General features: G+C 38.2%; 1 protein-coding gene across 6 annotated transcripts in view; it reads left to right on the forward strand.

Annotated features, from left to right (window-relative positions):
* The window catches only part of ncam2 (neural cell adhesion molecule 2), a 224,147-nt gene that overhangs the window by 193,321 nt on the left and 5,771 nt on the right, over window positions 1-25,055 (forward strand). For 4 of the 6 annotated variants that reach the window (XM_058787858.1, XM_058787862.1, XM_058787861.1 and 1 more), the window contains 4 exons: window positions 1,205-1,324; window positions 1,495-1,616; window positions 6,595-6,769; window positions 15,361-15,568. In XM_058787858.1, the coding sequence (XP_058643841.1) occupies window positions 1,205-1,324; window positions 1,495-1,616; window positions 6,595-6,769; window positions 15,361-15,568 (625 nt within the window). Of the gene's footprint in view, window positions 1-1,204; window positions 1,325-1,494; window positions 1,617-6,594; window positions 6,770-9,037; window positions 10,726-15,360; window positions 15,569-25,055 lie in introns of those variants that run through there. The other 2 variants (XM_058787859.1, XM_058787864.1) reach the window with 2 other exon arrangements.

The following is a 25,055-nucleotide window of genomic DNA, read 5'->3' on the forward strand; positions in this document are numbered from 1 at the left end:
TAAAATAGACAATAGTTATTTTAAGTTAGATTTTACTGTTTTTATAAATGAAGCCTTGTTGAGCATAAGAGACTCAAAAACATCAAAGACCCACCGCAAACTTTTGAATGGTAGTCTTGTTTGAGAAGTAAATGAATGAATGACTCAAAATCAATGTTGCTGACGGGTTCAAAGCAGTTGATTACTAAATATTTATTATTACTGCTCCCCGGGCGCCGCAGCATAAATGGCTGCCCATTGCTCCAGGTGTGTGTTCACGGTGTGTGTGTGTGTGTGTGTGTGTTCACTGCTGTGTGTGTGCACTTAGGATGGGTTAAATGCAGAGCACAGATTCCGAGTATGGGTAACCATAATTGGCCACATGTCATGTCACGTCACTTTCACTTTTTTTACTTTATGTCTTTAATAACTTAAAAATATCTTAAAGTGTTTAAAAACATGTATAGTCTTGATTTCTTATTTTTGTTAATAATGTAAAGAAATATTTCACCCAAAAATGAAAGATGTGACTTGCTTTCTTCCATAATTTTCTTCCATAAAGATTCATTTTTGAAGAGTATCATTTCCACTGTCTTCCATATAAAGAAAGTAAAAGGGCATTTGGGCTATCAAACTACAAAATGAAGGAAAACACCATAAATATAAAAAAGTAGTCCATACAACTTGTGCACTGCATTATTAGTGTTCTGAGGTCACATGGGTATCTATGTGTGACAAGTTTCTCTTCCAGTGTATATCCCACATCAAATATGATGCCTTTGACAGCAGTGCCACTTGTAGTTCATTTCAGATCTTAGGCAGGAATATAGCACAAAAAATGACTTTCATTATATGTTTATCAGCTTGGATTCAGCTTGAATCCTTCATTCTCACTACATTCACACAAAACACATTACTTCAAAAAGAATTGGCCAAACATTCAGTTCATAATTCATAATTAAATTGATTTTTCTTTACTTACAACACCAAGACGGGTCAGCAGGAACTTTAAGAACACATTCGATAATCATATTAGATAAGGCTACATCAAGGACACTGAACTAATATACATATTCCTGAAAAGGCCTGTTTGCCATGAGCATGACTGGAGAGAGCAATCATTTGAAACCATGTACATGATTTAGGAGACCAGTTGGGACTTAGTATGTTTGTTACAATCATTTCCATCTCTCTGTCTTTATCATTCTCTCTTTTTTTTCTTCAGCAATCGTGTTGCTCACTAACCTTGAGCCCAACACGACCTATGAGGTGAGAGTAGCCGCGGTGAACGGAAAAGGTCAAGGGGAGTTCAGCCGCACAGAGAGCTTTCAAACTCTGCCCATACGTGAGTGCCCTCTGCTTTGACCTTTAAATACTGTGTGTTTCGAAAAGCAACCTTTAGCCGTTACATTATTGCAGTAGTATGTTGCTGCTGACCATTGAGTTAATTTGTAACCAGTTATGAATATGAATGTGGACCATTCATACATTATTTTATCTTTGTTCGATATTCAGGAGAGCCGAGTCCCCCTTCGGTTCAGGGTCAGCGAGGGGTGGGGAAGGCATACAGACTGGGTCTGGTCAAGCAGGATGATGGAGGAATGCCCATCCTGGAGTATATTGTCAAATACAAAACAGTAAGTGAGCTGAGCTAAACTACCATTCAAAAGACTGAGTACAAGAAGAAGTTAATAAGAAATTAATACTATTATTCAACAAGACTTTGTTTCATATTAATGCTGTTTTTTTCATCAAAGAATCCTGAAAAAATGTATCACAGTTTCCAGAAAATTATTAAGCAGCACAACTGTTTTCAACACTGATAATAATAAGAAATGATACTTGTGCACCAAAAATTATATTAGAATATACAGAATGTAGAATATTAGAACGCATTATGTAACACTGAAGACTGGAGTAATAAATAAAAAATACATTTTTATTTATTAAAATATAAAAGTTAATTAAAACTGTAATAATTATAATCACAATTTTCCTGTTTGTACTGTATTATTGATTTAAAAAATTGATTTTTTTAATGTTTAATGACCCCTTTTGAACAAAACTGATTGTGCTTGTTTTTAATTTAATAATTAATTATTAATTTTAGTGAAAAATATTGAAAAGTATCAGAATGTGGTCAGAATTGCACTTTTCTTCCAGTAATATTATAGATATTAGTCTTTTTTTTTTATCTTATTTAAAGAAAGTGTTAAGAATGCTTTGAAATCAGCTGATGCTAGTAAAATTCCTTTAATTTATTTTGAATTCCCTGTAATAATTTTTTGAGACCTTACATAAAATGAGAATAAATATTTATTAATTAAACAGCACGGGGGGGAGCTTTGGGGGCTCAAGCCCGTGCCCTTTTTCAAAATTATTCAAAAGTGCCCTTCTCAGACAAATAGCAATGATATTGTAGTCAATAAAACAAAATGCATTTGAATTATAATTAACATGGCAATGTGTACAAAATGGTAACTAATCGCTCAGAAGTCTGAAAATTCCTATTTTATCTGTCAATCTGAGACGTTGCTATGGGTTGCGTGCATGTTGCTTGACTGACTGATATTCCAGTCTGTTCAGAAACCTATAGGCTCTCAAATATGGTTCTTTCAGTGAGTGGGTCGACGGAAGAAGAAAAAAATAAACCAAACAATATTTTAAACTTTTTTTCATAAATAATAAAAGCTAGTGTTTCAATTTAATTCAAAATCCATATATTATATATTTTAGAATATTACATAATTCATCAATGCTAGTTTGTTATGTAGCCTATAATACACCAACCAATCATGATCTGGCACAAGTTCAAATTTCATTGGACAATAATGTGAAGTGGAGCAGTCATTTTCGCTTCTGATTCATAGATCGGTTGAAAATTACATGGGACAGACAAGCTTTTTTTTATTTGTGGAGCGATCTGGATCTGCAGTTTGTCTTATTGTATAAATCAAATTACATCTCTGGGAAAATGGGAAATTATGAAAGTGTCTTATGCTCATCAAGCCTGCATTTATTTGATCAAAAATACAGAAAAAAACTAATATTGTGAAATATTATTACAGTTTAAAAGAATGATTATCTATTTTAATATACTTTTAAATGTCATTTATTTCTGTGAATTTTCAGCATCATCACTCCAGTCTTCAGTGCATGATCCTCCAGAAATCATTCTAATATGCTGATTTATTATCAATATTGGAAACAGCTGTGCTGCTTTATTTATTTAATTAATAAAAATTTTTGGGACCTGTGATACTTTTTTGGGGTGCATTGATAAATATAAAGTTAAAAAAACCAGCATTTATTAAAATAGAGATGTTTTCTAACAATATCAATCTGTACTATTACTGTTTCTATCAATTTAGCAAATCTTTGCTGAATGAAAACGAATTTCTTTCAAAAAAATAAAAATAAATAAAAATACTCACCTCAAGCTTTTCAACGTATATTGTTACAAAAGTTATATTTTAAATAAATGCAGTGCTTTTTTTGCCCTTTTTTTTACTGTTTATAAATCAAAGAATCCTGAAAAAAGTATCACAGGTTTCCAACATTGATAATAAATCAGAATTGCATAAAATGTATTTTAAAGTGTATTAAATATTTGATCAAATAAATGCAGGTTTGATGACCATAAGTGACTTCTTGCAAGAATATAAAATAGTACTGTAATCAAACTCTTGACCTATAATTTTTTTTTTTTTTAATATTGCCCCTATTTTATATTTGAGCCCCTGCCCCTGATGAACTCTCTGCACGTCCCTGCAGCACTATATGTTTAATGGGTTTTGAATTTCATTTTTTAAATGGAAATGCCATCGCAGCTCTACAATGAACCAGCTGTCAAATTGATCCAAATATATAACAAAGGCATTACAGTATCCTCTAAAGCAAAACATACCCAGCGTGACCTTTTTGTTGTGCATGGATGAACTAAGTTTGTTGTGAGAATGTGATTACTGAACATTATTCCTTTACAACCACATTGATATATTCATGACTTTCACTTGTTGGCGAGATTGGTTGTGTTTAGCAGAACAACATTTCACAAATTGAAATGTACTTGGTCATTAACTAGCTGGAGAAAAGCAGCACTAAATGGGATCCTGTGGTTGTTTGTGTTTGTGAGTGTAGAGTGTGAAACTGAACTGGAATACAGAGGGTGTTATTCCAGTAAAGACGTAGAGACGAGTGGGCGATGGTTTCAGTAATGAGCAGTGAAAAAACATATCTTTGTTTGAGCCCATGCCCCTTGTTTATGCATCAGCGCGCACCGCAGCATGGGTAAAAACATGCTTCACTAATTCTTTCACAAGATATTTTGCTGTTTTGGGGGCTTTTCACTCATTGACTAAACTGTTGTGTGTCAGGTATGACAGCATTGAAGCGTTCAGTGGAAATGCTGTTTGGGAAAGAGAGAAGAATTGTTATGGCAGGGGGGGTCAGGTTTTGACAAACCTCCCTCTTGGGGCAATCAGTGTCTTAAATTGTGAAATAAAGCAAATTATGGATCTCATTTGCTAATAATTGCATGGATTATTTCATATGTGTACACACAGAAAAACTTCTCATAAAAAAATGTTCACCTAATTCACAACGTGTGCCTACACACATTAATTTGTTCTTAACCTTATTCTAATGTTAATGAATTTGGATTATTAAGTTAAACGAACGACCACATGGCCGAGGTTAGTCATTTCCATAAAACATGCCCAAACCATCTCCATGTAGAGGCTTTCTGCACAACTTTTCCTTTACAGCCTTTCAGCACTCTCAAACATATGATGTTCTCTAAAGACGCTGTGCGCTCTTGTCTGAGAGACGCTGAGAAACAAGATCCACTGCCAAGTGTGTCCACTCTCAAAACCAGTTCAAACTTAATGAACACCTTTAATACAGGAACAGATTACATGAGTCAGCTGTACATATGCATATAGCTGCAGTTATTCAGTGGAACCTCGCTGCTTGAGCCCCCATCTCTCTCCCACTTCGCTTCCTGTCAGTTCTGATCTGTCCTATCGTAATAAAGGCGAAAATGACAAAAATGAAATCTAAAAAAAAAAAAGTTTAAGAAGTTTGTTTTCTTTATTTTTTTTCTTTATTATTTGATTTATTATTTTAAATTTAATACCTACAATTACAATAACAAAAATGTCCATTGATGTGCATTGTATCTCGATCTGAGTTGAGTTCTATAAGCTATAATGCACAAATAATAAAAGAACACTTTTATTATTACGCTGGTAATATTATTATCTGGTTGGGCAGTCACATAGAGTCTAACTGCAGAAGTTTAAACGACAGCAAAATATCCCGATGAAGACCCTTATGCCATTTGCCAAAGCCTTGAATATCATTTGACTTTTTGCAGCTAATATTTGTTAATGGCATCAAATTAGACAAAAGACTTCGAGTGGATCTAACTTGGAGCAAGCGCTGAGACCAAAAGTTTGTAAAAAGTTTGTTTACAGGTCATGAGGTTATCGAGTGTTGGCACACTAGCATGTTTACACGTTCACCACAGCATTCCCTCTCTCTCTCTCTCTCTCACAATCCTTCTGTTTGTTTTTCCCCTTTTGGGCCTCAGCGTCTCCTCATTTGCTTCATCTTTGTCTGTCTTACTGTGTTTGGTGATGCCTCGCTTCCTCCTCAACCTTAATAGGGTCCGCTGGCATCTTTTCCTTCTCTTATTTGTACTCTTCTATTTTTTTTCTCTTTTTATATATATCTCTCTCTCTCTCATTTGCTCTGTCTCTGATCGCCTGTGCATGTGGAGGTGAGAACAGGGGAAATGGAGATGTCACAGCCTGGGGAGACAGCTCGCCTAAGGACTGTCAACGCGTGAAAGCCACATTCAACCATTTAGCCTTTAAAGAGCTGAGGCGTTTTGAAAATGTTGAAATATAAAAGCAATGACTTTTTGAAGGCAGCTTGTGTGGGCTTAGTTTCAAAATTTTAGCCGGCAGAACAGCAGGCACACACAAACACACACACATTATTTTATATTATGCACACACTCATGCTCAGAAGCTCTGCAGGCAGGGACACAAAGAGAATAATGGATGCGTTAGAGTGTTTCAGCTGTTTAAGTGTGTGGAAAAGTTTGAGGATTAGAGAAAAGAATCTCTTTTTTATCTTGCTCCAAAGAGAAAGAAGCAGATGGCCTCTCAGGCCACTTTCATCTGGAATTCTGTCATTCACTCGCTTTGTGTGACAATTTGACAATTTGGTTGAGAAAAGAGCAAGTATTGGCTTTATACTGTGAGTATAACCATGATTTAATATTTTAGTGATATACATATATATATATGAATGAGAGAGAGAGAGAGATGTGTATATATATGAATATATATGAATGATATATATATTACATTGTGTTTATACCCAAAGTATAAAGCCAATACTTGCTCTTTTCTCTGCCAAATCCTTTGAAATTGTCACACTGAGTAGAATGTAGCCACTATTCAAAGACCTACATGTTCACATGCAATAACAAGTTGTCTTATTTATTTATAAGTACAGTGAGAACAATTGTGCCCTAAAGCAAATGTTAATATCATATACTCATATGATTGTGCAACTTTTATGAAACACTTGTGGCTTTTGCAGGATAAAGAAGAGCAGTGGATGACAAAACTGGTTCCAGGTGTGAATGATTTCGTGTTGCTGCAACCGCTCCAGTGGAATACGCAGTATGAGGTGGAAATCACCGCACGCAATGTCAAAGGCCTGTCTGAACCCACCTTTGTGAAGTTCTCCATGCCTCAGAAACCTGATATCACAGGTACACGCACTTCCACAAAACATGCAGAGTACTCTGTCTCTTTTCCATATGACAAATTGAGTCCGATTACCTACAGCACTTCATCACCCACTCACAATATCTATAGCTGAAATTATATGTCTCCTATTATAATTATATGCCTGCTACAGTTCAGCACACTTACCACCCACCCACGCTTGATAGAGCTTGTGTATCCCACATTCACAATCAAACGTGCAGGATAATCCACTGTAGCTGTTTCTCTGTCCTAATCAGAAGCGATTTGTCAGAGGAAGCACTATCTCCCTTAGGAAAAAATGGACAAGAAAGAAATTGCCACTACAAAACTAAACCGATTATCCTTATATGTCTAACTGTCTAGCAGTTAGTGCCTCCATGTTACTGTGATTGGCTGATTGACCATGTGCATTTTGCAGTTGGGTCTCTTTTGAAGTCATGCTTTTATGAGAAGGCTTTTAATATTTGGGTTACTTGGTCCCAACAGACCTGTGGTCACCATGAAATCACAAACATTCAAGAATCAATCAGAAGCACTATGTAGCCAATGGGTGTATCTGAATGGTCCAAGGATGAAGGGTAATTTGCTGGAGGCATAATAGTGTTGATAGCTGATGAAGGCCAAAAGAAAAATCAACCAGCCATAAGAAACAGGCAGAACAGATACAATACTACTATTTTCTAATGCAAATATAAGGGTAAAACATTTTCAAGAGGTGTGTTGATTACTTGTCAACTCTCAATACCTCTGTACCTTTGTGGGCGGGATCTCAGAAAGAAGAGAATTTTTGAGCTAAAAGCATGAAATTTTCTTTTGTTGTAAGCTTCAAATAACGCCTAAATTATAGGCGCCACATGATCTACTGTAAACAGAAGAGCACATTTTTCTGCCTGGTAGGAAAATTGATTTGGAATTACTTGAAAAAGACCATTTTAAGAGTAAAGGTATTGTGATTGTGGTTTAATGGTACTGGTGGCTTAAATATATGCAAATATGCTGGAAAAACTTGTCATGAATGTTTCTTTTACAGTAAGTTGTGGATTTTTTTTTTTTTTTTTTTGTACATTGTTATTTTCTAACTTCCTGCCACTGTTGATCCCTGGATTTTTTCATTTATTTTATAAATGTTTGGAATAGAGGATAAATGTGTAATGGTGTCGATGTAAGCATTTTGCTTTGAGTATATGGGGTCCCAGGTTCATATCTGCTCTAATAACAATGTTTGTTTTAATGAAGCAAGCAAAATTGCAATTGTCTGTGAGTGGATTTATATTAGGGGATGCAACTGAGAAACACAAAAGTGTAGCTGCAAGCTAGTTCATAAAGTGGTGGGGACAATGTCCTCATAATGCCACCATATACTGCTAGAAAAAGATAGATAGATAGACAGACAGACAGACAGACAGATATAACAAGTCAGTCATTTTATTTCATTTTATCTGCTTAGTATATGATAAACAAAATGTGCCTTGCAGTCTGCTGTTGGGACAAAATGCCTGTCCTGAAAAATGCCATGATATTGACAGATGATATTTAAATTTTATCTGGACTTATCCAATTATATATGAAATATTCCTAGAGGCAGTGTCAGTGCATGCATAGGTATACATCTGAGTGTGTGTTTGTGTGTGTGTGTGTGTTGACAGCACTGCTTCTCAGCAGCTTGGATTTACCTTGTTAATTCGATGTCATTTGTATATTCTCTCCCAACTCCTCCTCATCCTTTCCTTTTTCTCTCCCTCTCCGCCTGCACCCCTTCATCCCCACTGGCCCACGCTCTTATTTATAATTCTATTGTGCTTCGTCTCGTTGTTTCACTCTAAACAATCCTGCTCTCCAATTCCCACCTAATGAATTATGCAACGCATTCTGGGCCACATCGCAAATCGCTGGGCTTTTTGTTTTGCAATGAACTGCCACTAAACTTCCCTTTCTGTGTGCCTATAAACACCCTGCGATCTTTTCAATCAAACAAACCTTTACAATGGACACTGGTTTGGTCTGCTCACTCGCTCTTCGCTCATATGTCAACATTATTGTCACATTCACCCCTGTTTATTTCCTGACCTGCACCCAAATAATCTGTTTATCTCATTTGCACTCTTGTAATCGTCTTTTCTATTAACCCACCGCTATGGTGTTGTGAATAAACCGCTTTTCATTCTCTCGCGTGACTTTCTGTGTGCGTAACCATCCTGTGCTGGCTCCACACACCTACTGTATGTCTTTCCTTTTCCTTCCCGTTCCCTCTCCCCTCCATCTCATTGCAGATCAGTGTTGCGAGCCCCCTCCAACCGGATGTGGACACCCCCCTGTGCAGCCCATCCATGCGGTGAACGTCTTCGGAGCTTCTCTGTCACTGTTGCTGTGCTTGTGTCTGTGTTGACATTGCTCCATCTTCACCTTGCCTGGAATGAGCCCTAAAGACTAAACCAGGGACTTTTTTTTGCCCCCACCAATAGCTCGCCTATGGCTAGCCATGTTCAATGCCCCTTCTGGTGGCGTTATTGTCCATGCTTGTGAGCTGATCTCACTATCCTGGCCACCTTCCATGCCAAAACCGGCCTCTTTGTCCATAAAGTTCTTGCACATTATTTACAACAAAGGAAGAGGAAAAACTGAGTGTCTCATTTGTTCTCTACCTGTAACAGTAGCAATCCGACCCCAAGTTTTATGTTTAATGAGCTCCCTTTTGCTGGTGTTTACAAAGAGCAGTATAAGCCACCAGCGTGAGGGCTTTTCCATCTTCTGTGCATCCACAGGCTCTTTTGTTTTTGTTTATTATGACTATGGGAAATGTCAGCAGTTGCATCGCTTGAGAGAATGCATTTAATGATGTTGCTGATATGCGCACACAGAGATATACAACACAGCACTCATTAAATGGAGTCAAGTAGGATTTCAAATTGATATGACTTTTAAACACTGGTATCATAAATCAAACAGGCCGACTTTCTGTTACCCGTAATATGAGAAACATAAAACAAGGTTTCTCTCTCCCAGTGAGTCAAAATATAATGCACATTAATTTTCATTCTCTGGGTACACCTCTGGCAGAGATGTTGTCGTGCTACTTTATTGTATATTCTCAGTATTGATGAGGAAGAATTTGAGTAACTGGAATCATGCATAGTCTGTGAATATGAACATTTGTGTAAAATGTTGCTGCCATGAAGGAGATGTATACAGTGAATTAAGCTAACAGTCATTGTTACATGTAATTGTACAGGACTAAAATCAGCTGAGGTCTACTCTACTGTTCAAGAGTTTTGGGTCAGTAAGACATTTAATAAGGCTGCATTTATTTGATCAAAAATACAGTTTTTTTTTTTTTTTTTTTTTTTTAAATGCTATATTGTGAAATATTATTACAATTTTAAAAAATGGTTTCTGTTTTTATGCATTTTAAAATGTAATTTATTCCTGTTTTGACAAAGCTGAAATTTCAGCAGCCATTGCTCCAGCCTTCAGTCACATGATTCTTCAGAAATCATTCTAATATTTTTTGAAGATTCTTCAATGAATAGAATGTTTAAAAAATGCATTCATTTGAAATGGATTTTTTTTTTTTATAACAACATAAATGTCTTTTTGATCACCTTAACTGAATAACAGTATCGATTTATTTAATTTTAAAAAATCATACTGACCTTAAACCTTTAAATGGTAGAATGGACATGCTTCACTTTTCTTGACTTTTTTTTTTCAACAGTATTGCAATCTTGATTTGATGGAGTGGTGTTCTGTAGTCAGTTACGTGAAGTTTATTTATTTTCTGTTATCAGAAGTATACATTTTAAGATCCATTAAATGTGAAATGCATAGCAATAGATTGTGCTTTTCTCATGCAACATGTTTTAAGAAACTATTTGAATTCATGTCAAAGGTAGCATAGATATCTATCAGCATTTCTCAAATAAACCAGCTTACTCTGATGCAATAACTACAGCCTCTTGACCATTTATGTAGAACAGACATATAAAGCAAGTTGTATTCAAAGTTTGTTTTTTACAGAGGGTAAAATGCAAAAGCATTGAATTATCTGAATGCTTATCTTGCACATAATAGCTCGAAATATTGACTAGTAAAGCAATAAAGGAAAGATAAACATATTGAATAAGTCTGTCAATGCTGAAGGGCTATTAAGCAGAATTACTAATGACAAGGTACCTTATTTTTAACTGAAGCAGTGAAAACAGGTATTAGTGATTGATCTCTGTCAACTGGGTGGGTGGGGGGGGTCTCTCCTTTTGGAAAAAAATTTATTGAGCTTCTAGGTGGAAAAAAAATGTAACAAACATTCCTTGGTGTATTGTGTTTAGTTGCAGTCGGTCAATAAGTTTTGAAGTTCACGGCATGGAATCACAATTAGGATTCCATAATGTTTGCGGTTTGGGAATTGTAAATTTTTATCATTGTGCATTGTGAAAAAGGTGAGAGGTTTTAATACCCTCATGGCATACCTGACCTAATTAAGACAATCGTAAATCAATGGAAGGCAGGTCAATGGAGACTATTAATCTTGATCATCTCTACGTGCTGCCCTCTCTATTCTCTCATTACACAGCAATAGAACATTGCGTTTCATTTATGGGCATGTCAAAAACCTCAATATTGTTCTCGTTAAAAGAAAAGGTCTGAAAACCAAGTCTATTAAAGCCCTTATTTCCTAATGTGGCTTGACTTCTTATAAGATTAGAATGGCTCTTTGTTGACGGTTCCAGCTGGAAAAGATTCCAGCAAATGGAAATGGACCTGTTGTTTTACTGCTGTCCATTACAGCTGATCACACTGACCATAAATAAGCTTTTTTGGCTTCAAGAAGAGAAATAAGCGAAGTCCATCCAGCTAGCCAGAGTACAGCCATTTATTTTAAAGCCAGGTGTATGAAGTTATAAATCAGAAGGTTTCAGACATTTCCTTAAATAACACAAGCAACAATGTGTCTCCAAATACAGAGAAAGGAAAAACATTGCAGAGATTTTTAAAAATGTCTTCAAAAAATGTCTATTTTGCAGAATATACAAAATCATAGAGGTTTGAAACTGCATGAGGGTGAGTACATGATGTCATTATTGTATCAAAATTGTTATGTTAAAATAAAATTAAAGAAGGATGTTTATTGAAACATACAGAACAACAATCAGCAGCAAAATTATTTCGGAGCCTCTATTGAAATGTGAAATTCATGATGACATTCATTTGGAATTATGTTGTGTTCATACATAACCAATTAATGAAATGGTTACTATAATGTTAATTTTCATTGATACACTACAAGCGTCATAGAGAATTCTATTAAAAGTATGGAAAGTCTAATTGGTGCTACTTGACATCCATTTCATTCGTTCTGACCCATCAGTCCAACCTCATGCTGCGCAAAGACATCTTTGCCACCGATAATGGCTATCCTGACGGCAGTCGGTCTTTTAATCGTTTAGCGGCTAGAGGGTCCCTTCTGTTCGTCAAGCATAGCGTCTTAATGAGCATCAGAGTCTTTAAACCATCATTATGGAGTCATGCTTGGCTTGTGTCCTCTGTGTAGGTACTGCAGGGGTTGCTGGGCCAGCATAGGGTGAGGAGAGGAGGTGGGGGAGTCTTAAAACTCGAGACCTTTTCCATAATGGCCAAAGCTTTAAATTACCTCAGGACTCCAGAAGGAAGCCTTTCAGCCTGAAGATAAGAAACTGTCTCATTTTATGGAGTGCTCTTTGGGTTTTATGGGTTGATTAGTAAAAAAGGGCCAAACTGTCACTGGCCAGCTCAATGTTTTCACTTAATACAACCCAGAAAGCTATAAAAGTGCCATTTTAGGTGGGCTAGGTGGGTACTTTGGGCGTTTAGTAGCTTGTAACAAAAAACTGATGTTTTTTCATGGCACATCTAATACATTTGGCAAAACATTTGCTTGGCTGTTCATGAGGGCATCATTTCCACAGTATTTTACTATCTTAAGGCAAAGTCACACGGCACTGACTAACGACAACAGACATGTTTGTCGGGTTTGGTCAGATGAGTGTGTTACCCCAGTCGTCATTTGTTGCCGTTGGTTGGCGCTTGGTTTCGCGGCATGATTTGTTGAGTCTTGGAATGTCTACAAAGCAACGTACTGTACTCTGTGATTGTCGGCATTGATCTGCGTCTGTTGACCTTAAAGCTTCCTTAGAAGATATTTACTTTGGTTTGACTGATTTGCGTTCTCTAGACTTCTCCCTGTCCCCATATGACATTTAAGTTATCATGAAAGTGCATTTGCAACCCTATTTTCTTATTTAAATTATTGCATTTTTCTTTTTTACGAATAAGCAACAACAATAATTCACAATAAAACCAAGAACTGGTATTATAGAAGGAAATCAGTTCTATTTTGAATTCATTTTTACTTAAAGTGGCATAGAGACCCCAATACACATTTTTAAATATTTCAACAGGTGTGTTATCAAGAATACATCAGGAATCACATCACACACACAGTATATGTATATTTGTGTCTGTATGTATGTATGCACACCATTTCAGTTTGATTACACTTTAGAAAATTTTATATAATCAAACTATAAGGGTAATGACTGTAGAACATTGAATAAGAGGTATTACTTGTTCCTGTCATAGCACATCAAATGCATTTGCCAAACATTTACGGGGCTATTCACGATGTAAGGGTGTAATTTCCATGGTATTTTACTGTAATCTGAAACCCCCTCATAACAGATTTACTCTGGTTTGACTGAAGTCTATTTTTAAAAGCCCTTCCTGTCTCCAGCTTTCAGCATTTATTGGTGTCGTTAGTGCAGAGGTAAATGTTTGAATGATTAAGTGGCGCAGCTGAAAGGCTGAGGGATATACTGTACTTTGAAGAGAAGAGAGTGAGGGCTTGAAGAGAGTGCATTAACGTGGTCTCACACGCTCCTGCTGCCTATACCTCACGCTGGAAGTTTTTCCATGTAAAAGTGTTCCAAACTAGAAAACCGTGGTTCTGTTTAAGCCCTACTTAGTCATGTATCAGCGTGACACAGCCATTAAGCCCCACACATGATTACAAGCTTCATTACCCTGTCAATCATCTGCTGGGATCCCACCCACAGACCTCCCTTCAGTCCAGACACAATCAATCGAGCTTGAGTTATTGCTTCTCATTGCTGAGTCTCAATCACCGTTCGTACTTAATTAATTGAGTGCGTTGAACTCAGATGCGGATGGATCACGCCCATTTGTGGAACTTCAGGATAAGTGATATTAACGAGATGCTAAATTGAGCTTCTAATGATGTTATAAATCAACAACAAATCAGCTATAGGAGCGGGGATACATTTCTCATGGAGAGCAAGGCACAAGATGGTGAAAAACAGATGTGTTGGCTGATAAGTCACAGAGGAGGTGGTCATGCATCAAAAGTAAAATCATACCAGGGTCAATAAATCCGAGGTCTTTGAGAGCAGCTTGTTCATGTATGAACTGATATGCTGTTGCATGGAAACATTTGAAAATGGTCAAAAGATCACGATGGACAAACGGTATTCCTAATCTGAAGTTTTGAGGTCATAATCGAATTTGAAATGCACATTCCTGGTTGAGGTGTCATTTAAGCAATACACTGTTATAGTTTTTGTTAATATTTTCAATGAAATTTTATTTTTATATATTCCATTTTCACTGTAAATTTTGTTAAAGTTTTAGTCATATTGTTTAGTCACATTTTATATATGTTGATATTTTTATTTATTAGTTTAGTGTTTTTATAGTTATTTTACACTGCAAAAGTGGAAACCTGCTATTGATGCCTTGAATAACTATTTCTACCTGATTTAACCCATAAAAGTAATTTTGTTGGTATACGTAAATGTCTTTAGATGGATTCAGTGATATTAAAAATATTTTTGCTGTGAATAAAACCAGACAGCTACTGAATTGCTCAGTTTTCTCTTCTGTTTAGTATGCCTGTCTTCCTCCCATCTAACATGTGTCACTTTTCTCACTCTGATGCCCTGTCACTGTGTCCAGATCAAACCACAGACTTCTGGGATGCTTTTGCTAATGGCAATGCTACTTTCAACAGCATGTGTGATTGATGTGTTTAGAGCAGCAGCGTTGCCCAGAATGTTCCTTCAAAATGGATGTTTTCTTCTGAATAGCTTCTCAGACAGCCTCATTTCCTCATGCAAAGTCTTTATAGAGTTTAAAAATGTCACAAAAGTTGCGTCACCTTAAAGATAAACTGAATGCAAACTTAAATTACATGAGGCACCTACATTTAGTGCATTGTTGGTATAAGATTTTTGATATATTATGATTAATGAATGCTTTAATTGACTTGGCTTTAAATCCCTTCCAAGTTCCAGCCATTGGCAATGACTATTTAATTTTTTATTTTATTTATTTTATTTTATTTTATTTTATTTTATTTTATTTTATTTTATTTTATTTTATTTTATTTTATTTTATTTTATTTTATTTTATTTTATTTTATTTTATTTTATTTTATTTTGCACTATTGAACTCTGAATTTTTATCTCTGAAATGTAAAAATAACTGTAGAGAGAGTTTTGTGTTGTTGAGGTGCATCACTGATGGTTATGTGTGCATCCTGTCTCAGCAGATTCGCTGTTCAGCGGCCTAGGCCTGGGCGCAGTGGTTGGGCTGGGGTTAGCTGGCCTGCTGCTGCTGCTCGTGCTAGTGGACGTCAGCTGCTTCTTCCTGCGCCAGTGCGGCCTGCTTATGTGTATCACCCGCAAGCTCTGCAGCAAAAAGACAGCTACAAGCGGCAAGAGCAAAGAGCTAGAGGAGGGCAAAGCTGCCTACCTGTGAGTATCCCTTCTGCATCAGTTATGCATTTATTTGACATATGCTTTTATCCAAAGAGATTTTTAAAAAATAAAGCAAAATACTTTTACAAGCAACAAGACATTATTTATTGAATTGCTATCTTTTTAATTAAGTTATTTATTTTATGACAAATTCAGTTGAAAGTTTTTGCCTTAGAAATTACAAAAAAATTCAAATGTACAGGTATGATACACTGTTTCCTGTGACTTTTATTTCCATGTAAATGTAAGTATTGAAATTCAATATATATGGCCTATTTACCATTGCATATTAAGATTACAAAATATTTTAAAGTTTAAAAAAGTAGGCAATCATTTTCACTCAACACTGAAAAAATAATTAGTGTAGAAATAATTTTCACTCAAACATTGCTAGTAAATTCCACACACAATTACAAAGAAACAGCAAGTGACACATTAAATTAGTTGTAACGTTTTGAAGTAGAAAGGCTGAAATAGTATTTTAGTAATAGCCTCAGTCCGATATCGGTTAGAAAAAATAACGTGTTACTTTGCATAGAAAGTAATGTAGCAAATTAGCTCAAAAGGGAAATGTATATATATAATTACAATTACAATTATTTATATCAGCTGCAATAGTAACTATAGCAGAATTAAATTGCCATCCACTAATCTGTTCGTCCAGCAAACATTCCGTGTAAGTTCATGTCAACAGAAAATACTTTCCAAAGTATTAATGCATTAGAGCATGTAGCAAGGATCAAAATTGTAAAGGGACATTAATTTGCAAGGCAGAATCAGAAACTCAGGTAATTTGTGCACAAGAGTTTTATTAACTAAACATTAACACAAACTAGTCTAACAAACATACATACACTCACATACAAAAGGGGAGCTAAAGTGGATGAATGAAGGCATTAGAGAAACCAGAGAATGCAGTTATGGAAAATGAGTCAGAACCACCTGAGTTAAAAACCATCAGTGTCATTTTACAACGGGGTCTACCGCTTATACTAAACCTCTGTTTCGTTTAGTTAAATGTACGATACTTGCATTGCTTTGGTCGTTGAACGAGTGGCCGGATGCAGTCTCGGATGAAAGTTCTGATGGTTTGAAGGTTTGGTGGTGTTGGAGTTCTTCAAGTTCTTCCGGGTTTGAAGGGTGATGAACTCCAAAAGATGTTATTCTGGCTCGGTGGTGATTAGGAGTTTCTTCCCAGGTAGAAAGTGAAAAAGAGCTAAGAAAGAGATCTGCTGAGATCCGAGGATCTTTTGTTGAATGGAAAGTCAAGGCCGCAAGGCCTGGCGCAAAAACTTAAGGGTTGCTGAGGAGCTCACATCCTCCTCATCCTCTTAGGATCTAAAAGAACCGCAGACTGCCAGCGGGTCACTGATTTGAGAGCTTTATCTGCTATAGAGGTCACTCCTTTCGGGTGTCAAAGAGCCAATGGTGTCTTGAACTTTTGGAGGGAAAGTTTACGACTCTTTGTCTCCAAGCATGGTAATTTGCATATGTAACTGGATCGGAAGTTGATATACAAACTAGTAAAGTTTCTTAGAACACTAATATGTTGCATAGGTATCAACATATAATATACAATCTCAATTAGATCATCCAAAGACGAATTGATAGAAACCAAACATGATATTAACTAGTGATCTATCATAAGCATGCATAAAACAGTATACAATACACAAGAACATATACAAGAACAGTAATAATATACACAATGACCTGAAGGGTATGTGTGTTCATTCAAAGAAAGGTTTTTCTATTAATTAATTAGAGAAGAGTCCATTTTTATGGCATAATGTCTTTCCTAAGGTTCAAAGATGGTGAGAGGGAGAACTCTCAACATTCCATTAGGTCATAAAGTGTATCTGGTCTGGCTGAGGTGTCCTGCTTGCCATGGTAATCGGGGGCCTGGGGGCGTATTACAGAAATATCCTAACTTTAAAATCTCATTTTATCTGTTTGGTAACCATGGTAATTTCAGTTAGGACCACATTTAGGACAAAAGCTATTACAGAACAGAATTTCCTAAGTGCATTATCCTATCTTAACTACAGATAGGAAGGGGGTATTACAGAAACCTTCTAACTTGACAAAAAATCCTAAAAACTGTCTTAACTTTAGGGCAACCCCACAGCTGTCCTAACTTCAAAATTATTTGAAAGCTAACGGAAAAACTGCTTACAGTTGCGCTGTCCAACAACGGTATTCCATTTATTCATAATTGAAAATGAAGAAAGGAGATGTTTAATGGTAGAAAGACTCTTGGAGGACCCTGAAGATGTGTTACATTTTGATGACAAAACACTTATAAAAGTAATTACAGACTGCCACGCAACAGGAACTGCAGCCAGCATTACAGAGACCAACAAAAGCCTCACTAAGCATTACCAGGTGTAGTGCAAGTGACTAATGCCTTACGTTTTTTTGCAAAAGGCGATTTTCAAAGTAAAGTAGCTTTTGTTTACCTCATCAGCAGCTCACACAGTGTTGGTTGCTTAGTAACAGACCTGAGAGTGGATTGTCGAACTTCATAATGCCATTTAAGATTTCCTATCTAGAGATAAAATACGATTTTGTAAGATAGGATAAGAATCCCAAATAAAGTTAAGATTTGCTTCTGTAATACAAATTTGAGAAAAAATCATAATTTAACATATCATATCTTAAGTTGAGACCTAAGATAAGAAACTTTCTGTAATACACCCCCTGGAGTCATTCACAGACATGCTGGCACCCAGTATGTGTATTGGCTGAGGGGTCTGTGATTATTTGTTAATCTAATGACTAATTTATTTGTTAAATCTAATGAAAAATTGTGTGTCTGATTGGTCCAAATGCTGCAGTAATAATGCAACATAATTTATTTTTGTAATGAGTACCACATTGTAGTGCATTACTTAGGGTGTATTCACACCAGGAAACCAAATACAATGTTGATTTTTTTTTTTTTTGTTGTTGTTGTTTGGTGCGGTTCGCTATCACACTGCCCTTTTTAGAAGTGAACCAGAAACTGTAAACAAAACCACACGTTTGCTTAAGGTCATCCATTCATTGGCTCGTTTGGAACCGGACCGAGACCACCTCTTCAGCTGGGTCTCGGTACGGTTGTTTGGTCCGCACCTGAGTGCGATTGCTGTATTCACACCTGCCCAAAAGATCCGCACCAAGGGGGGAAACGAACTTGAGTTCGATTCAATCGAACCAAACAAGACAGGTGTGAATACTTCCTTAAGTAACATTACCTGTAAACCTTACACTGGCTATAAAAGTTTGTCATCAGTTGCCAGTAAGACTGCAATACAAAGTCCTCAAGTTAGCCAGAAAGAGGCAGGTGTGACAGAGCAACAGCTTTTCAGTAGCAGTTAATCTCTGGAGCATGTGCGTCAAAGAAGTACTTAGTGTACAGTCTTATCAGTTTGTTTATTATAAATCACTCATTTAACTTATGCAATCTGTGATTTATTGCTCTGAGTATACTATGTGTTTTTGCCCCTGGGTAGTGTCTTCACGGCTCCTGACACATTTCCTCTGTAGACTTTGTCCTTTGGTTTGCAGGTCGACTGATCTGTAGTTATGCAGTACCAGTCTGGGTCTTTCCTAGCTGGAAAAACTCCTGTCAGGTTTACTTGGCTAAAAGTTCAAAAAGATTAAGGGCTGTGATTGTCTTCAGCTTCGATAACAAGCAGCAAGACTTCGATGTTGTAGCATACAGACTATTGCGTTCATCTGATATGCGCCCTATACTTACCCAAAGGCACCGACCTACACTGCAAAACCTGATAAGTTAAGAATACTCAAAACATTTGAAGAAACTTATCGCCTCAATACATCTGAGTAAACAACAACATTTTTTTAAGGTTAGTAGAGCTTAAAATTTTTATGACAATTGGGCGGGACTGAGAACAATGGGAGCCAAGCCAAGCCTCGCTTCCATAATCCCACCCCATTTATCACAATGATAATTATATACAACTTGCTTCCATCAACAGCACATTCATTCAGATCTTTATAGTTTAGTACTAGTTAGCAACAGCACCTAAGTATATCCTAACATAACACAACATTTAAGTACTAACTTGTGTCTCTCTATGTTAATCTTGTGCAAAAACACACAATATAACACTTAATTTCTACATTTATTTTCCTTGTTTTTTTTTTTTTGTTTTTTTTTGTTTTTTATTGAAAGTAGACATTACAAAGGACAGTAGAAAAACAAAAGAATTACACCAAAACAAAAGACAAACATATGGACAAAGATGCAATGTGTTGTGCAGCAATACTCCCAAGCCTTCTAATACATGTGAGAAGAGAGAGTTTGTATAAACAAATAATAATAGTAACAGTAGTGGTAATAATATTAATAATAATAATAATATGTTATGCAAATCCAGTATGAACACATTGCTATTATTGATGATTATAAAAAGAAAAGCGTATGTCAAGAGAAAGGAGAGAGAAAGAAATATTTTTTCCCAATTTGAATATAAATGTGTTGAAATAAAGAAATGCATGACAAACTAGTTTAAGGAAACCGAACCTTTCACACTTCCGCCAGGTATGAGACATAATCCTTATTATTATTATTATGTTTCAGAAACAACAGGTAAGGGAGGGAGAATGGAGAGTGATTGGAGTGTATGCGTGTGTGTGTGTGTGTGTGTGTGTGTGTGTGTGTGTGTGTTCAGGCCAGTGCCGCTCCCTCAGCAGTGACAAACAGGCGCTTTGTCACATTACCTTCCCCCTCTTCAAGCCGAGTACCGGCTGGAAACCTGGACAGGTAATCGGCAACTACATTCAGTCTTCCCGGTCTGTGCCGGACCTTAAAGTTGAAAGGCTGCAGTGACCGGTACCATCTCATGACTCTGGCGTTATGGTCCTTCATCGAATGTAACCAGGTCAAGGCTCTGTGGTCTGTCTCCAGGCTGAACTCCCTTCCGAGGAGATAATACCGTAAGCTTTCCAGGGTCCACTTGATGGCGAGGCACTCCTTCTCCACCGCCGAATAACGAGTCTCCCTTGGCAACAGCTTGCGCCTGAGGTAAACAACGGGCTTCTCGTTCCCCTGGGTTCCCTGGACCAAGACTGCCCCGAGTCCTGTAGCACAGGCATCTACTTGGACCAGGAAACTTTGGGTAAAATCAGGACTTTGCAGGACCGGACTGGAGCACATCTTCTCTTTCAGAGTCTTGAATGCTGCCTCACAGTCTTCGGTCCATGGGATAGGGTTTGCCACACCTTTATTCAGCAGGTTAGTCAGGGGTGCAGCTATTGAAGCGAAGTTCGGGACAAACCGTCTATACCAGCCCACCAGTCCCAGGAACGACCTCACTTCCTTCTTGGTCTTGGGTCTGGGAGTTTGACAGATTGCCTCCCAGTACCCCTTGCAGAGGTCTAGTGTGGTGATGTATTTGGCTCTTCCTATCCTCTCCAACAGATCATCTACCCGCGGCATCGGGTATGCGTCGAACTGGGACTGGGCATTGAGCTTGCGAAAGTCAATGCAGACACGTAGGGATCCATCCTTCTTTGGGACTATGACTACCGGACTGCACCACTCACTCATTGACGGCTCAATCACTCCCAGCTCTCTCATCATCTAAATTTCTTTCCTTAGAGGTTCCACCAGTCGCTCAGGTACCCGATAAGGTCTCTGTCGAGATGGTGTAGTGTCGGTAAGGTGGATGGTGTGGTCAATTAGCTCTGTCCGTCCAGGCCTCTGACGAAACAGAGCGAGGAACTGGTCTAGTAGGTGTTGCAACTCTTGGCGCTTGATGTCCTCTAGGTGAATCAGACTCACCACAGACGCTTGCCTCTCTGCAACCTCAGAACCATCTTCCTCCTCCACATCCTTCACCTTCCGTACCATCAATGCTGACTCGGGCTTCCTCTCTGGTGGTTCCTTCCACTCTTTTAGCAGATTGACGTGGTAAGTTTGCTTGGACTTCCCCTTGTGGATCTCGTAAGTTACGGGTCCCATCTTCCGGACCACAGTATACGGACCTTGCCATTTTGCCAGGAGCTTGTTTGATGAGGTGGGTAGCAACAGCAGCACTTTCTGTCCCGGTAGGAAATGCCGTAGTCTTGCGTGCTGATCATACCATTGCTTCTGTGCTTGTTGTTTCATCTCCAGGTTTTCTCTTGCCTGTTCCCGGTACTGCTCTAGATGGTCTCTCATTTCCAGCACATACTGTACAATGCCTCTCTCCTCAGCTTTGGCTGCAGAACCTTCCTCCCAGCTCTTTCTCAGCAGGTCCAGCGGTCCTTGAACTTGCCAACCGTATAGGAGCTCAAATGGTGAGAAACCAGTGTTGCAATGTGTCAGTACATCAGTGTATAATGTTGGCCAGTGAAAGCGTGAGCTAATGCGTGCATATGTCTTTTGTTGGCCCAAATGGCCAGCCCAAGGAACTGTGTGTGCTAGATGTAAGACAAGTGGACGACAACAAGTTGGCACAACAAGACGGGTCACATCATTGGCTTGCACATACAACACATCATTCATTAGCCCATATATTCCATTACACAGGTTAGATGGACTAGCAGAAGAAGGTTTTTCAAACAACGGTTTCAATCTCACATCATTTCTTTGCAGTTCAGCAATATTCCCTGGCACTTGCCAACCATTAACATCAAGGCCCTCTACAGCTGCCTTTGGAGTTGGTGTACCAAGGTATTTTTCAAGCCTTCTTTGTCGGCGTGACTTTCTTGGTTCCCGCCCTGCAACAGACTACTATCAAGATCTGTCAGAGGCTGAAGACCTGCCCTGGCTTGTGACCGAGTAATGGCAGGACATGACAAATGCACAGGGGTTTCAGTGGCAGTGGCAACATGTACAGAGTCTTTAGCAGTGGCTTGTAACAAGTCATTCAACACTGGTAAGTTTTGTCCTAGAATCATGTCTGTAGGCAAACTGTCAACTATAGCAACATTCAACAGGTACATTTGATCTTGTACTTCTACCAAAATCTCTGCTCTGGGATACCACTTCACATCCCCATGCACACATTGAACTGAAGCAGTATTCAGATAGTCAACATTTGTCACATAACACGATTTCAACATTGACATAGAGCAACCCGTGTCCAACAATGCCTGAAGGGAATGTCCATTAACAGTCACATCACATGCCTAGTTCCAAGTCCCCCTCTCTTGGAACATAACAGTACCCTGTCAGCTTAGCTTTACAAGCGGGACATACTGCTGCTTTGTGCCCCGGCTGCTGACAGTAAAAGCATAAGAGTTCTTTTCCCCCTGTTGACTTTGGGCTTTGTGCATGGTCTGACAGTTCAGTACGACCCCTCTCGGCCCCAAAGTGAGTGCGAACAGTACCTTTGGATGGTTGAGTGCGTGGACCTCCCCGATGAGCGTTTAGGTATTGCTGAGCCAGCTTATCTGCTGCCAGTCCCGAAGTCGGCTCATGCTCTCGTGCCCAGGTGCGAGCATCATACGGTAACACCCTCAATAGCTGCTCCAGAATTATGGCCTCACCAATCTCCTCCTTGGAGTGCTCTCTTGGTCGAACCCATCGCTGATACAAGTTCTTAAGGAGATGGTAATTCTCAGTTGGTGATTCTCCAGCTGGAACAGTAGGTGATCGGAACCGCTGACGGTAGGTTTCTGGTGAGATGTTAAATTTCTCCAGCAACGCCTCCTTCAGATCCTCATACACCTCTGCCTGCTCCTCATCCATCGCCAGGTACGCCTCCAACGCTTGCCCAGTCAGTAGTGGAACCAGATGGTAGCTCCACTCTTCCTCAGGCCACCTCCAGGTCCTGGCCAGACGCTCAAACCGCCGAAGATAGTTTTCGATGTCTTCACCCTGTTGGAAGACCGGCATCTTTAGTTCAGTTCGCTGCATCCGCTCTCTCGGCACAGGAACACTTGGTGAGTCTCAGTCGTGTGCTGATCTGCATTGTGTAGAAACCCTCTGTGCAGCTGGTGTCGGTAGCTCCATTCGTGGGCTTCCGCTGTCCGACAACGTTTCAACAGGACGAGTCGACTGCCGTTGTCATAATCCGGCTCAAAGATTATGACAAAAAGAGGAAAGCGGGGATTTAACCAAAATATAACAACTTTATTCAACAAACAAAACACTAATTGAACACAAGTGCCGGCAAACAAATAACACTAAAGGGTGGTGTGCGAGAGAGAAACTCCCCACACACACACCAAACAGGGGAAAAGGTAAGAAGCTTTTATAATGAGGAAAGACTCCGGGCCCAGGTGTCCTCCATCTACATTCAGACTGCAGCCCCGCCCCACTGAAACACAAAAACAAAGCCACACAGCAGGCATGCATGCAGGCCGTCACACCGTATAGACTCGCGTAGTCCCCGGAGCTCTTGCAGATATCTCTCCTCCAGGAAAGTGTGCGTCCAGGAACTGACGCATCAGGAAAACCATTCCCTCACCAGCTGTAGCGACTGGAGTGATTGGCTCAGTCTGTGGTGATCGGGACTTTCTTGAGGTATGAGGAAGCCCTGCCGTCACTTCCTCTTCCTCTGTAGTCTCTGCCGAATCCCAAGCGACATCCTCCATCAACGCCTTCTTCATCTGTGACCGCAACCCAGGTCTGGGTTTTCTGCCTTTTGGCGCTGTTTTGCGAGTAGCCATCCCACCGCTTACGTTCCCTTTTCCCCTCCCCCTGAAGCGAGTCGTGGCACTTGCTTTATCACAAACTGTAACTGTATGTTACTATGGTTACCAATGTTTATAGGAAATAAACATTGGTAGTTAAAGGAATTTAATCAACACCTGCCAGCCAATCAGAATCGAGTATTCAGACAGACCATGGCATAAATATAAATATGTATATGTACGTACATACGTACATTATATATATATATATATATATATATATATATATATATATATATATATATATATATATATACACACATATATATATACATACATACGTACATTATATATATATATATATATATATATATATATATATATATATACATACATATACATACATACAAATAAATTAAAAATAAATAAAAATAGCTAAATTTCACTATCTTTAATAGGGAAAAAACGAGGAGGAGAGAGAATGAAAAATAAATGAGGAAAGCAAGTGAGAGGAAAAGGGGTTTTGAGGGAGAATTGAGGGAAGAGAATTGAGGGAGATTGTATTATTTCAAACTGATGATGGGAGAAGACAGCGAGATAAAATTTTAACCCATTTCCTTTGAATCATACAGTAGGTTTGTCTGATGCAAAGCATGCTGGGAACTAGAAAACGCAATAATTTTAAGTTCACCTTACTACAACAACATTTTGAGTTTACAGAACTTATTTCAATTAAGTCCAATGAACTTTCATTATTATTTGAGTGAAATTAACTCATTTCATTTAATTCATTTCACTGTTTGGTTTTACAGTGAATAATGTTATTAGAGTGATGATGATCCCAGTGAACAGAGGCTGGTTCCTTTTCAGTTTCATCCTATGTGATGAAGAGCCACACAGGGGTCTTTGAGAT

The sequence above is a fragment of the Onychostoma macrolepis genome, chromosome 09 (assembly GCF_012432095.1).
Source record: "Onychostoma macrolepis isolate SWU-2019 chromosome 09, ASM1243209v1, whole genome shotgun sequence".
Taxonomy (NCBI): domain Eukaryota; kingdom Metazoa; phylum Chordata; class Actinopteri; order Cypriniformes; family Cyprinidae; genus Onychostoma; species Onychostoma macrolepis.